This window comes from Topomyia yanbarensis, chromosome 3 (genome assembly GCF_030247195.1).
Source record: "Topomyia yanbarensis strain Yona2022 chromosome 3, ASM3024719v1, whole genome shotgun sequence".
Taxonomy (NCBI): Eukaryota; Metazoa; Arthropoda; class Insecta; order Diptera; family Culicidae; genus Topomyia; species Topomyia yanbarensis.
This window is the reverse complement of record NC_080672.1, coordinates 289376285-289390743: the sequence shown is the minus strand read 5'-3', so window position 1 is coordinate 289390743 and position 14459 is coordinate 289376285. Positions and strand designations below refer to the sequence as shown.

The 14459-nt window shown below is 35.9% G+C and overlaps 2 protein-coding genes across 2 annotated transcripts; one reads left to right on the top strand and one right to left on the bottom strand.

Moving 5' to 3' along the window:
* Positions 1–3980: 3980 nt before the first annotated feature.
* Positions 3981–5279, bottom strand: LOC131687972 (uncharacterized). The gene is made up of 5 exons (XM_058972079.1): positions 5172–5279; positions 4783–5112; positions 4581–4695; positions 4384–4508; positions 3981–4327 (listed from the first exon to the last, which is right to left on the bottom strand). Exons 1-5 carry the CDS (start codon positions 5277–5279, stop codon positions 4001–4003), a joined length of 1005 nt encoding a protein of 334 aa, XP_058828062.1. The 3' UTR covers positions 3981–4000.
* Positions 5280–10532: 5253 nt separating this feature from the next.
* LOC131694269 (dynactin subunit 6) lies at positions 10533–11662 on the top strand. Its single transcript, XM_058982843.1, has 3 exons — positions 10533–10781; positions 10844–11300; positions 11354–11662. Exons 1-3 carry the CDS (start codon positions 10765–10767, stop codon positions 11453–11455), a joined length of 576 nt encoding a protein of 191 aa, XP_058838826.1. The 5' UTR covers positions 10533–10764; the 3' UTR covers positions 11456–11662.
* The last annotated feature ends 2797 nt before the right edge of the window (positions 11663–14459 follow it).

The window sequence follows — 14459 nt, the reverse complement described above, 5'->3', positions numbered from 1 at the left end:
TTCTAAACAATGGAATCATGTCGGAAGTAGTGCGCTGCATTCATACAATCACAGAGAACAGATATCCATGATCGAACAAATTTATTAATAAAACGTGTGTAAACATTTGAATTAATATATGATAAAACACTAGCGCCGCCAAACCTTATCCCAACTATCCGTCAAATCCATTCCGGAACCGGTTCGAAATCCTGAATGGATTCTGTATGGAATCTTGCTCAAAGAAAACAATTGATTTCGATCACTTCTGCTATTATGCTCTTTTGCATATGTGGTCTTGGGAGCACCGCCCAGTAAAGTTCAGCCGGAAATTAACTGGAATTCTGGCTGGTTCCAGTTCGTATGCCGGCTCCAGTGACACAACCGATTCTAACTAGAATTCTAACATTTCCGGCTGAACTTAACTTTGGGCGATTTGCCGCCGTCATTTTTTAGCCGCTCTACTCGCCCTTAAATCGCCCAGGGAACGCGCCATTTAATCGCCCTTAATTGCCTAATATGAAAATTACAAATAATACTTCATGATCTACTCATGATGGATTCATGATCTACTCACATAAAGTTATCACTACACTAGGTAATCACCACCAAACTATAGCAAGAATCAATGGTAAAATTGGCATCGCACACTAAAACTTACTACAATCTGACTGTTATTAAGTGTTTAGGCCAGAGATCTTGTTCCACTATATTTAAACACGATTCCACAATTTCCCACATTCGTTGGTTAAATGAAGTGCACAAACAAATTACAAGCGAGAACACGCCAATTGTTAAAAAAAAAACTATTTTAAGCTTAAGCCAAACATGAACCGCCATGTTTGAAAAACGCAAAAACAACCGTTATTTTCAGCCGCCAGAAAATTTATCTAGGTGTTGAAATTGCCTTTAAACCGCATTCGCAAATTGCATTTGTTCCTAGAGGCAATTAGCACAGGCGAGTTGAGTTAAACGTTAAACTGTTTAAATCGCCTGACCATGCTCGTCCGCATTTTTTTGACCGGGCGTCATTTTTGTTCCGCCCTACCCGCCCCCAAATCGCCCACGGAACGCGCCATTTAATCGCCCTTTATTGCTTAATAAGATAATTACAAATAATACTTAGCTTCGGATTCATTATCTGCTCACATAAACTAATCAGTATACTAGGTTATCACCACCAAACTATAGGAAGAATCAATGGTGAAATTGGTATTGCACACCAAAACTTACCACAATCTGACGTTCATTAAGACTTTAGGTCAGAGATGAGCAGTAGCAATTGAGTTTTTTTTCTACACCTAATATTTTATACATCGCACGATCTAAAATATACATATTACCATAGACTATATGGTTCTTGAGTGGTATGTTGTCAAAATGTATATGGAAAAGAGCGTATTTTGGTATGGTGACCGTTCTTAACAACCCGTTGTTTGTATGGTCGAGTATAGAAAAACGATAATGGTTATGTTCGATATTATACCAGGCAATGGTTAATCTATTGTTGAACGAACCATACTGCAAATGGGTTTTAAACGTTTGATGCAATGGTTGGCTTATGATACACATTTATGCGGGCAGGAACTGGACCATTCTGAGGTAAAGTTGGAACTAAAACGACACTCCTCCCCTATTGCCATATCTTCACGTTCATTCGTAAAAACTCAGATTTGAGTAGCCGGCCACTCAATTTCATAAAAATTGCACGTAGTCAAAAATGAGTTTGCCTCGTTTACTAAGTTCTGAGTTTGGGATGCAAATGTCAAATTTGAGTAGATTTTACTCGAAAAGCAAATGCGGAAAATAATAATTCCATATTTTTAATATAGCAATAAAGAATCTCACCAACGCTTCAAATATCATTTACCTGAACCTGCTGGGCGCTAGCGATGCCTGGAAATATAATCCGAAATGGTTTCTCTACACCTATTCCATGTCAATCGATGCCTCGTAGTAATGGCAGAAACTATAATGGCATGTTCAGGAGTGTTTCAGTTTTAGATTCATAATTTTGACAGTTCTATAATATAAAACTGAAAATGTTTAGAACTGGAACTTGTTGTCCCCAGCAGCACTTTTAGCGGGTGTTCAATTCAGTTTAAAATTCATGTCTCACCATGCCTCCAGCGTTACTGCATTCAAATTTGTTTTTCCCCGGTCTATCGGGTCTAAGTGTCTGTGCTGAATACTTTCCATGTATTTAAAACACAGTTCTAAACGTGTTTCAAAATCAGCAACAAATAGAACGGCGTCGTATAACAGTTTTAAATTTTAAAACAAAACTGTTCGAAATTATAAAACAAAACGCTCTGCTGCGGATGTGAATGTTTCAGTTTCAATTCTACTTTGAAACTCCCATACAAAATAAAACGCTCCTAAATATGCTCTAACAATACGAAAGGATGTTTGATTTGAATAGAAGAAAAACTTAGACAAACTTACCTTTTAATTTTGTGAATGATCCGAGTCGACTTTACAACTGCTAGGTCCGCGGGTTGCTCTATCATGATACTTTTAGTCAACAGTGAAGTTCATTCACGTGAAGCCTAACTATTTTTTTCACTCGAAATTTTGAAAATTGAATGGTTACTTACCAGTTGAGTTGAATCTACAGTCGTGATTCGCTAGTTGGGCCACATCTCTGTCCAACTAATTTTATTCGTTAGTTGGACCGACTGACAGATTTCAAAAACTCTCCAAAGGAGACGTTAGTAGTACAATTGCCCCTATTCACATCTCTAATAATTGTCAAAGTAAATTTGACATAAGTTTTTGATATTCAGATGCTTTTTAGTTGGACAATAGTCCAACTAGCGGAGGTCCAACTAAAAAGCGGTCCAGTTAAAAAATGTCCAACCAGCGAATCACGACTGTACTCAAATAAAAACTCATTTGTTGACACATTGCTACTATTTTTGAAATTGAGTGTTTTGAACTCAAATTTTGAGTAGTTTTGAATGAGCGTGTTGTCTTAGGCGGAAACGAAAAGTGACGCACTTGGCGCTTCACTCGGTGAAATGGCGCATTTTTCATAATTTAAATCGACCTTTGTTTTCTATGGGTGATGAATATTCATCTCGTGCTACGTCTGTTTGTCTGTGGTATACACGCTCGTAAAAAGTTACTCAAAAATGAGTTTAATCCCACCCATTTCCAGATAAAGTGGAACAACCCTTAAATTGAGTAATTCCGGAGTTACTCAAATTTGAGTAAGCCAGCATGAACCAAAAACTGAGTAATTATTACTCGGTTTTTGAGTACAATATTATCTACACTAAACCCAAAAGTGCTTCACTAGTACTCAGATTTTGAGTTCAACATTGCTCAAATTTTGAGTTCAGTACAAATTTAACAAAACCAAAAATTAAGTAATTATTACGCAGACTTTGAGTTGAACATTACTCAAATTTTGGGTTCAGTAGAACTTCAACAAAACCAAAAATTGATCGATTTTTACTCATATTATGAGCAGAAGCTTACCCAATTTTTGAGTAGACAACAAAGCCAGTTGTAATTCCTCAGTTTTTGGGTAGAATATTACCCAATTTATGAGTGCAATATTTCATTAAAACCCAGTAAAGTTCAGCCGGAAATGAGCCGGAATTCCAGCTGTTTCCAGTCAGTATTCCGGCTCCAGTGACACAACCGATTCTAGTTAGAATAGGTTGTGTCACTGGAGCCGGAATACTGACTGGAGCCAGCCGGAATTCCGGCTCATTTCTGACTGAACTTTACTGAGAAACATCCGGATTATGACTTGCAATTCTGAATGGTTTCTGTAAGAAGAAATGCAACAACCGATTCCTATTTAAATTGGTTCATGATCGATTGTTGCATTTGAACTGGAACTAAACCGGTTTACATCCAGTCAAGAAATTGGCCGTCAAAATTTTGTTTTGGATACAACACAATGCAGTCTTTCTTTTCTTATGGAATATTTTTACAATAATAATTAAAGAAACTTCTGTTTATTAAATTTTATGGTTTTTAGTAAGTATTGTATAAAAAAGTTGTCCTTTTATTTGTTGTCAATACGTGCGCGGGAAACTTCAATAAAAGTTTGGACGAGTCTATTCACAGTTGTCCTCTGACTGTGCGGAATTATATTATATATGGCACATGCCAGAAAGTCCCAAAACATTCTAAAATTAGGTGGCACCTCCACTCCGAGAACTGCGTAGCATTTGAATAAAATTTCCACTGCATGAATAGAATTGTTAGTCTCGAATATAACTTTTTTCTCACAAATGACGGCATAATTTCCTCTTTTCATCGGGCTTGCTACGCACACCATGTGTAGTTTGGAATCAGTTGCGGGGGATGCCACGTATGTATCTAAGCACTCCTAATGATGATATAAAATCATTACATCTAAACTTATGTATATTATATTGCATTTACCCCAATCCAACGAATTAAAATTGAAGCCGAATGTTCTTCGCCTACAGTTGGACAGCCTACCAGCGTTCTTTTTTGTCCGCGAATTGGCATATGAGAAATTATTCTCAAGCATCCTCGAATGTGATCTGTGAATAGTTTTACAAATTTAAAATTTTATGACAGACCTTTGGGCTAAATTAAAAAAAAATATATCTCACCATCTTCTACTCTAGAAAATCTGGACGGTGAATAAGATAGACACTGAGAGAAGACATCCTCGATTTTGAGACCTTCTGTTCTGTTAGGATACAATCTCTCAAACATTTGACGAATCTAGAAAAAGTGATATGATATAAATATTCATATGTTCCGTGAATACCATAAAGTGAAATAGTAAATAATAAAAAATAAACATGTTACCACCAATCCTTCATATGAACACAGGTGTGGAAACATATCCAAGATATCATTAACGGGTTTCTTTTCTTTTAATAACAGTTTGAGGACTGGAAAGCATCGGTCCATTTCATCACAAATATGTTCTGCTACTGATGCCGATGCAAGCATTACTCGGAGCAATTGAGCCCGCTCTACAAGTTCAGTTGAAACGGACTCTTCTACAGGCATAGTTCCTCGATTATATTTATGTTTTCCTGCAGGTAGCTGTTTGATGACATTCCGGATGCGATGAAATATCATGCCAGTATGAGCACCCTTTTCCTTGCCTCCGTTGCACCAAAAGAAAAATGACTAGCATGAAAATAATTATAATTATATTAGAGAAATTAAATAAGCATAGAATAACAAACCTCATCAGGAGCAGTTGGTGTGACTCGCGTATTACTAAGTTGTGGAAATAATTTTACGATTTGAACAGCTGCCGCATGCTGTTGATCAACAGAAGGATACCTGCGCATTTAGAGATCATTGGTTCGTTACTCCGAAAAAGACCAAAAAGATTCCGTGAAAGATTAAGTTCTAAATTTCTTAAAAAAAATCTAAATGGTAAAAGTATGAACGGTATTTGATTCGTAATTCTTTGCATGCTGGGACACATCTATTATTTTCTGAAGAAAATCGGTCAGTTTATTACTGTTTTAAAAGTCTGTAAATGTCTGGACCAGGCATACGCAGAACTTTTTTTTAATCACCGATATCATACTTTTTGATCTGCCTCTCGTTTCTTCTGCTGCAAATTTTGTGCATTGGACGTATTCGGTCTATCCACTCATTGAATATTTACTAGAAGTATATGCTAGAAAATGCATGAAAATTCCCGACAAACATATGATTACGGCCTAAAAGCCAACTGTCAAAATCCACTTTGAATGGAAATTCCGGACAAACCGTTACACGCCAATCACAGATGTTGGTAGTAAACGAAAGAGAAAAGTTTTCTCTTTCATAAACTGTTGTGAGCTGTGTTCGACTAGTAACGGTTTGTCTGGAATTTCCATTCAAAGTGGATTTTGACGGTTGGCTTTTAGGCCGTAATCATATGTTCGTCGAGAATTACAGCAAAAGAGACGGGACTGAAAGTATGCTAATTCTGCATATTTTTGTTTCTCAGTGCAGCAAATCTGTCCACAGTCTGTAAATCTGGCATCGCTGTTGCTCGATTCAACGACATTGCGGCTTAGTTAGACCCTTTGGTCGATTTACGATTGAACTGTATATGTAAACAAATAAACACGCTCGCTATAAACAGAAATTGTATACCTTTAAATTCTGTTGGTTTAAATGTTTAAGTTATTATAATTCGTCGTCGTCGGTCGTCTTTATAATTTTGTGCCGGAACATGACGAATTACTTTTTCTAAGTACCACCGTCAAAGACGCATGTACGTTCTTATGCCGAAGTTTATAAATCGAACCAGATTGAAGATGTGAAAAGAATGGTCAATATTGAAATCAGGATGCGAAGAACTGATAACTATGTGGTTTCCTCTAGCAGTTTGTACTGTGTTTCATACATTTCTTTACATTTATAATCAGAAGTGAAGTTGTTTGGCCGTGCTTCATTACTATGCATACTTCATAGTTTCATAGGCTCAATGAAGTAATAATGCATGATACTGATTGACTACGATGTTTTTTGAAATAGAAGCTTCACAACGAAAGGCATTGCTTTTCTCTGCTCATAGACAGTGTTAGATCACCTGCATATTTGCTCGAAGGACTACTAAGGGCCGATTTCTTCATTCTCGCCTAACGTCTTAACCAGGTTTAAACGTACTGGTGAACCCGGTTTAAAATTTAAGCGAGGATAAAGAAATTGGCCGTAAGCCCTATAAATATGTATAGGCATTGCGCATTTCGCCGCAAGGTTGCTCTAGCGGAGAGACTCGTGCGGTTCAATGTAAACAATTCATTCTATCACACTTTAAGGAGTGTTCATAGTTTGATGCACTAGTAGAGTAACAAATAAAACTTTCTACTTGCCTTTGACCGTCCATTATTTGAGTCTCCATTTGCTTGCATGCGACTCGTGTAAGATGATTTAAACCGTCCTTATCTGGTACGATCCCTTGATCCAAAATTGGATACAAAATTTTCATTCGGAATTTTGCGTCATCTTCGAATGTCGAACGGTTAATCTGAAAACGTTAAATATGTATAGTACGACAAGCGCTTACAGTAATTATAGTAGAAAGTTTACCAAATTTTGAACATTAGTGGAAGTCTCATCAATTTTATCTTTGGTCGGATTAGCTTCAGAACTATAGTTTTTTATTATGTTAAGAATTGTTAGACGGGATCCTTTTTCGATTATCCCCATTTCAACTAGGTCGGCATCGTTGAGCAGAACTAGGTTCTGATCGTTTATTTTTTGGGCTGAAAAGAGCGAATAAGTATATATAAAGGTTTAAAGTGACATCTCAAGTTGTTTGCACTACCTTCTTGATTGTTGTTTATTTTATTATAAATTTATTTCCAAGTTTATTTCCCTACTAACTATCTACATATTTCAAACTTATATAGTAGTTTTCTTCTGAATCTCCGTATATACTCCATAAGTTGTATGTTTTTTTCGTTTGCAAGTTCTTGTGTGATATGCGAATAACTTGACTGTCAGTTTTGAGTTTGTAACTGTTGTATTGTAAACAATATTCGCATTCGAGATGCTGTATTAGGCAAACAATTTGATTATCCGATTGCAATATATCTATTATCAAACCATAGGACATTTCGTTGCATACTTGGTATTTCGCTATCAGTCCCGGCCGAAAGCTTGTGTTATTTATTTTCATATGGTTTATATATTTGATTGAATCTGGTAGATCCCGGATCAGGAGTAAATTACTTAGAGATTTTTTGTGTATGTGCTTTGACGAAACGATATCTACCGTACCAATTTCGTATGAATGGTCAAGAATAGTGGTTATCTGTGCTAGATTCAGGCGCTTAGCAAAGCTGTTTGTTAAATTGATGAAATTGTTGCATGTCTTCGCTTGGGATTTCGACTCCTTGAATTTCGCTTCGAAGCGTAAGCAACTATGATTAACAACTGGCCCATCCTGACGAATTATGTAGGGATAATGAGAGATGTGATGGAATTTATTGGTAGGGTTGATGGCAGGGAAGCAGGATTTGAACAACTTGTAAAAACATTCGATTTCGTTTTCCAGATCGTTAATCTGATTCAATGTTAGCTTATTGGAGAAACTATAATAAGTTATTTTCATGAGAGCTCTAAGCAATGATGATAAATTTGAATTAAATCCGAGAATCTGGTTGAACATAAAAGGGAATGCTCGAAGGAGAAGCCAACATTGCGAAGCTGACTGAGGAATAGCATGTCCACGTGCTTTTAACTTCTCACAAGTAAAATTAGCGGTAGGTTTATCAGCCGATTCAGTTATACCGTATTCGTAATGCTGTATAATTTGGTTGACTTGACTAATCGTTATCACTTTATGGATATTTACAGCTTCGTTCAAAACACATTTGATTACGACCATGACGACGCCTTCCAAAAGATCATGCATTGGATCAAACGTGTTATTTTCCGCTATGTTGAAATATTTAACTTCATTCAGTGCTGATTTTCGAATGATTCCGCATTGTGAAGGTGTTTTAGTTCCGCTTTGAAGAGCATTTAAATCACCTTGTATGCTTTCTTCAGTGCGATGAGGGAAGGTATCACCAATGTTTCCACAATGAAGTGCAGTACGCGTCGCATAGCACATTCTACAGAATAGACTTGATTGGGGCCCCATTAACTCGAAAATTTCATGAATTGCCAGCGTGTCCCCCAAAACATGCACTAGAACTGCCCTCATAGTAAACTTTTCACTCCCATATTGTACTACAACACCATCATCTGATTCAAGCTCACGCAAATCTTGAATCAGCGGTTTCATAACGTTATTGTAGCCATATTTTTTTACATCTCTTGAGCGAACTGTAAGCGTTAGATATATCCTGTTGGAGGATGGATTAATTGCGGGGTGGAGATTCTCAATTTTAACACTGAAATTGGTAAGTTTTTTTTTTGATTTGCGTGATCCCAAAGGGTTCAGATATTCGACATCGTCCAGATGAAGCGAGAGTCGTAATGCATCGGGAAACCGTGTCAGGAATGGGTGTGTTTTGAAACGTTGACCATCTTTGAAACCGCACAAGATATCGTCATTCACTGCTTCTTCTGCTATCATCTTGCGAGCTCCGGGATTCTTCATAACCAGTGCTAAAATGCAGGTTAGTGGAATATAGTGAGCAACGTCTTTCACTATTTGTACACTTTTTCTTTTGCCTAGTTTGGTAATCGCGGGGACAGTTTTAGTGATTCTAGTTCTTCCCAAGACTTCTTCCCTAGGGTTTGGCACAGCACAACCCGCAACTCCAGACAAATATGCTAGGTTGTCTTTTGGAGAAGCTACGTCTGCAAAAATTCCATCCAAAGATGCGTCGTTTATAAATTTCAAAGCGTCGGTATCGTTTAATGGGATCGACTTCGATTTCAAAAATTCTCTGAATAGATTCAACATGTAACACTCGTAATCTTCTATAAGATTCGAGGTAACCTGTAAGAACTTTTTGATTTTTGTCTCGGGAAGAGATACATCTTTTCGCAAATCTGTGGCGAATTTACTAATTTTCTTAGTAATTTCATCCAACGACGGCGCCGTTTTAAAGAATATAGTATTCGTTATTCTCAACAGATAATCATCATCTACGAGCATATTTTCCGGATGATTATTTTGAATTTGTTCAACAGCGTCATGGTCGTATGAAATATTTGTAGAATTTTCTGTAATTAGTGGATGAACACTCTCTATGTGCCGTTTCAAGCTCTTAAACCTCTGGTACAGTGAACCACATTCTGAACAAAGGAAAGGTTGAGCGGCTGCTTTGCTGGTGTTCAAATTGTGTACCAACCGGAAGTGTTCCTTCAATTCATCCACGTGTCCAGGAATCATCTTCCCACAATTTGGCACATGGCATGAGAAACCTGAAACCTTACACTTTTTTTCCAGTATATATATATATATATATATATATATATATATATATATATATATATATATATATATATATATATATATATATATATATATATATATATATATATATATATATATATATATATATATATATATATATATATATATATATATATATATATATATATATATATATATATATATATATATATATATATATATATATATATATATATATATATATATATATATATATAATATAATATAACGTGAATATTACCTCGCAACTTCATTGCAGTTTCAGCATCCACCTCTTCCGAAATCTTCTGCATGCTGGTTGTTCAAATCCACTCTTTCAATTAAAATGTATTTTACACACTACAACTCTAGCTTCAACTATTATAAATATTTGAACAAATTTTTATTTGTGAAAAAGTGATGAGCGATAACTAAACGAGCGTGTACCTACTAATGGAAAATGGCGGATGACGCTTGGAATTTTTAACTTGGCGAGAAACGGCTTTTCCGTTTGGTAACTCCAAAACGGTTTCTTGTGTAATACCCAAAAATAGAGTCAGAGTTACTCAGAGATATTATACATGACAACTCAATTTTTGACGTTTACGAACATCATTCAAAACTGAGTTAAAAGTACTCAGAATCTGAGTAACTTTTTACGAGCGTGTAGGGTTCCCAAAAGTGCATGGAATGACACTGACATTTAGAATAAACAAAAATATTGTGGTCTCAATCGCGTATTAAATTTTATTTCTCTTAGGTGCATTCTTGCTAGAGAAATAATTTAGCTGCAAATAACAAGTGATATTATAAGTGATTAGTCATTTATTAGTTAGTTAACGGCAACCTGGTTGTTAAAATTATTGTCGGGTGCAGGAAGATTAGTGCAGATATAAGTACGTAAAATTTTCGTTCTCTATTTTTCTGCAACCAGAAACATGAACATTAAAAACGAGTAAGTATAATACTAGCTTTCTAAATATCTTAATAAATAAGCCAATTGCATTTAACATTCAGCATAAGAATCATGCCTCGTTCGATGGTTTGCGAAGATACAAATCTTCGAGGTGAAATAACCATTTCCAGCGGTTGTGTCATTCATCCAAGTACAACAATCATCGCTGAATCAGGCCCAATAGTAATAGGAGAGAACTGTATAATTGAAGAGTACGCATCAATTATTCATCGCATACCTAAAGGGCACTCTTCTTACGGTGATGTGTTGGAAGGTACTGTGAAGCCACTGGTCATTGGACAAGATAATATTTTCGAGGTAGGCTGCACTGTAGAAGCACTTAAGATTGGAGAGAGAAATGTATTCGAGTGCAAAAGCTATGTTTCGGCGGATGTGGTCGTAACGAATGGATGCGTCATCGGAGCAGGTTGTCGGCTGGTCGGGGAACAAGTGTTACCTGAAAAAACAATAATCTACGGAAAACAGTGTCAACAGCGAGAGGCACTTGAAAAACAGAGAGTACGTAATTATTGTGTATATAATTTGATTTCTATCGATTTTTTTCATTCCAGTCCCAAATGGTACAAATTGACTATCTGCGAAAGATTTTACCTAACTATCATCACTTGAAAAAAGCTTCATACGATCCGAAGAAAGTCCGAGCACAAGTTTGATGATCCAGTTTGATTATACGATAATTTATATCCACCATTTCCTAGCTTACCTTACTCAGTTCCATATTATTAATTGCAAAGCATTGCAAAGCATTTTTTTTTCAATATATGAGTAATCAATAAAATTGAATATGAATAAACGAAAATACCCATACAGGCCAGATTCGATTATCCGTAGGGTGCAGACAAATTTCGCTTCGGATAATCGAATCATCCGGATAAACGAATCTAAACAAAAGTTTTTTTTTCTTCATGAAATATTTTTGTTATGTTCAAAAACAGTATCTAAGGTACATGCATCTATGTTTGACTCATGGAACATTTTTTTGATGAAACCGTTTTAATAACGAATATCGATCGCTTTATATTCTAGAAAGTGATAGTAAGACATGTAAGAAAAATAAGTTATATAGCCAAGTTATTTTATTTTAAAATATTGTATTCGATTGATTGGGATACTTATGTTTGGTCTATCATGACGCATAAAACTAAATTCTCTGTGTGAAACTTCAGTTACCTTAATGCGCGTTTCGGTAAATTCAGACAGAAATAATAACTGAATTTATGATTACGCACTACTGGTTTGTATATAACAACAAAACTTTGGGAATCCTTTATCCCTTTCATGCCCAACTTTTTTCTAGTGCATGTAGGGTTTCAAAACTATTTTTCCTTGAAAACGGTGGGGTCAAGAAACCCGAAAAACCTTTTTTCAGAAAGGTAGGTTCTTTCCTTGCAGTGCTAGAAGCTGCTCAATTTTTACCTTCCAATGCTCAGTACAATTCTCCTAGAGTATTTACAATAGTCCAGCTGCGTGAAAAACGTAGCCAAAAATAGTCTAAATTGATAAGTTTTATCAGTTTTTACTAATATTGCAATATAACGAAGTTGTATGAAAAATTCATTTTCCGTCCTAAACGTAAACGGTCCCAGGCAGCACTGCTCCATTGGAGTTCAATCAGACTAATTGCCATAACTTCAGTTGTAGAGCTGAACCTTATAACTGTTAATACTCAAATGAAAGCCAATAGTCACATTTATTAACCTTACTTGTTTTTGTGAGCAAAATTTGCCTCAATCAAAAGTTATAGGTGTTTAAAAACGTTGTTGTCCACAAACAACATGTGCATGAATGTGATAAGGGCCGATTTCTGCTGAACGGTCTGCTGGGCGTCGCTTAACGTTGGTCCAACGAAAGATCAGCATTGGACGATTTTAAAACATGGATTTCTAAGAAGATGAGTTTTGCACACGTCTGGGGCCATACACTAATTACGTAAGTACATATGGGGGGAGGGGGAGTTTCAAAATATCTTAAAAATTCTTATCTGAGGGGGAGGGAGGGTTTGTCCTTTCTTACGTAATATCATAAAACAAGTTTTCCATAAGGAAAATATTCTTTCTAATAAGAAAAGGGAACTATTTTCATTTGTACCATATAATCCTTGTATATCAAACAATATGAGTGATTTTTTGGCTCTTGGTAGTACATTGTTCTGTTCGGGAACTGGAGTCACAATATGCCTTACAAGTTAAGAAGTGTTGATACCCTTCGTGTTGTTAGACCGACTTTGTTCTTTTCAAACCCGCAAGGTATCTGGAAAATGTTGTAACATACGATTGTCAAATATCTTGAATGTCGAATATTTCCAGAGTGTGAATTTAATTCAAGAAAATTCGAAGATGGTTAACTCGGAGCTATGCGTACGATAAGCGTTACAGTTGGAACTCAGAATAAATTCATGCCAGAAGAGGTTATAAACTCTTTTAAATTCTGCATCACAAGAAAATAGATTCAAAGTAAGTGGAATATAGCAAAGCAGATCATGTGGACCAAATTGGAGTTACTGAATATCTGACAACAGTTATTCTTTCTACTGGCCGAGACTGGCATGCAATTGAAATTCTGGAGATAATTACAGTTAAACTTTGTCATGAGTTTTCTTGTAATAATTCTATACATATCATTTTCCCTATCTTATTATTTGATGAATTAACAATTCGATTTTTTAATTACGATAATCATGATAAAATCTTACGAACTCTTATCAGGGGGGAAGGGGGAGGTTGAAAAGCTCTAAAAAGCCTTACGTGATTAGTGTACGGCCCCTTACAAGTAAAAAAAAACAAGGATCGTGCGTTGTTCAATCAGCAGCAGCAGCATCATCGTCGTCATGCGCTCTAGGGTTTTGGAGAGCTACTCAGAAACTAGCTGATTCTGGGTTCTTGTAAATTTTTAGCTATAAATATGTTCCAACGCATTGAGTGATTCAGTTTGTTATACATCGTCGCACAGTAAACTTTTTTCTCTTGTTTGCTTGGTGGAAACATCATCTAGAATCTTCATTTGGCCATTGTTCGGCGTTCTACGTAGCCGAGTCATTTAAAGGATGTTCAGTGCATCTACTTCGTAATGAATTATTAGCGCTGTTCTTTTTAAAGCGGTTCAAAGTGCTGACTACAGTGAAGATCCTATTTTATTAGTCCCCGTGTTAGTCCGCCTCCGAATTTGTCAGCTTTTTGACCCGATTTTGTCAGCCACATTTAAGACAAAGTCTTGTGGTTTGATTCTGAATTCAAAATGTCAATGTTCTTAAAGTGATTAAAATGTTTCGATTTTTTTAACTGATTCTGATTCCGAAGAGTTGAGTGGGGTTTTATATCATACTTTAGATAGTCCCAATCAATATGAAACATATATGTTCAGATCTTGTCAATCTTCAATACATAATGGGGACGACAAAATCGGTCATTATATTCATTCTAAAAATTACAGACAAAATCACAGATTTTAAAATTTTGTTCTTCTAGTAATTATAGCTGGCATCTACAGGAAATTATAGTTTTGTAGCCAATCTATTAGGTGCATAAAATTTTATAGGACACTGCACTGAATTGAAAGATTTGTTGATTATATGAAACTTCTTTATTTTTCCAAATTATTGTAAATTTTATGAAAGTTTAAAATTTTGTGCTTCGAGGAATTGTAGCTGATATCAATTTC

Excerpts from the sequence above, each read along its gene's own strand:
- LOC131687972 (XM_058972079.1), bottom strand. The coding sequence starts at position 5,279 with ATGCGCAGGTATCCTTCTGTTGATCAACAGCATGCGGCAGCTGTTCAA. Across the intron at positions 5,113-5,171 it reads CACCAACTGCTCCTGATGAG|TCATTTTTCTTTTGGTGCAA; the intron begins GTTTGTTATTCT and ends TTTTCATGCTAG. Across the intron at positions 4,509-4,580 it reads ATTTTCTAGAGTAGAAGATG|ATCACATTCGAGGATGCTTG; the intron begins GTGAGATATATT and ends AACTATTCACAG.
- LOC131694269 (XM_058982843.1), top strand. Across the intron at positions 11,301-11,353 it reads AGGCACTTGAAAAACAGAGA|TCCCAAATGGTACAAATTGA; the intron begins GTACGTAATTAT and ends TTTTCATTCCAG.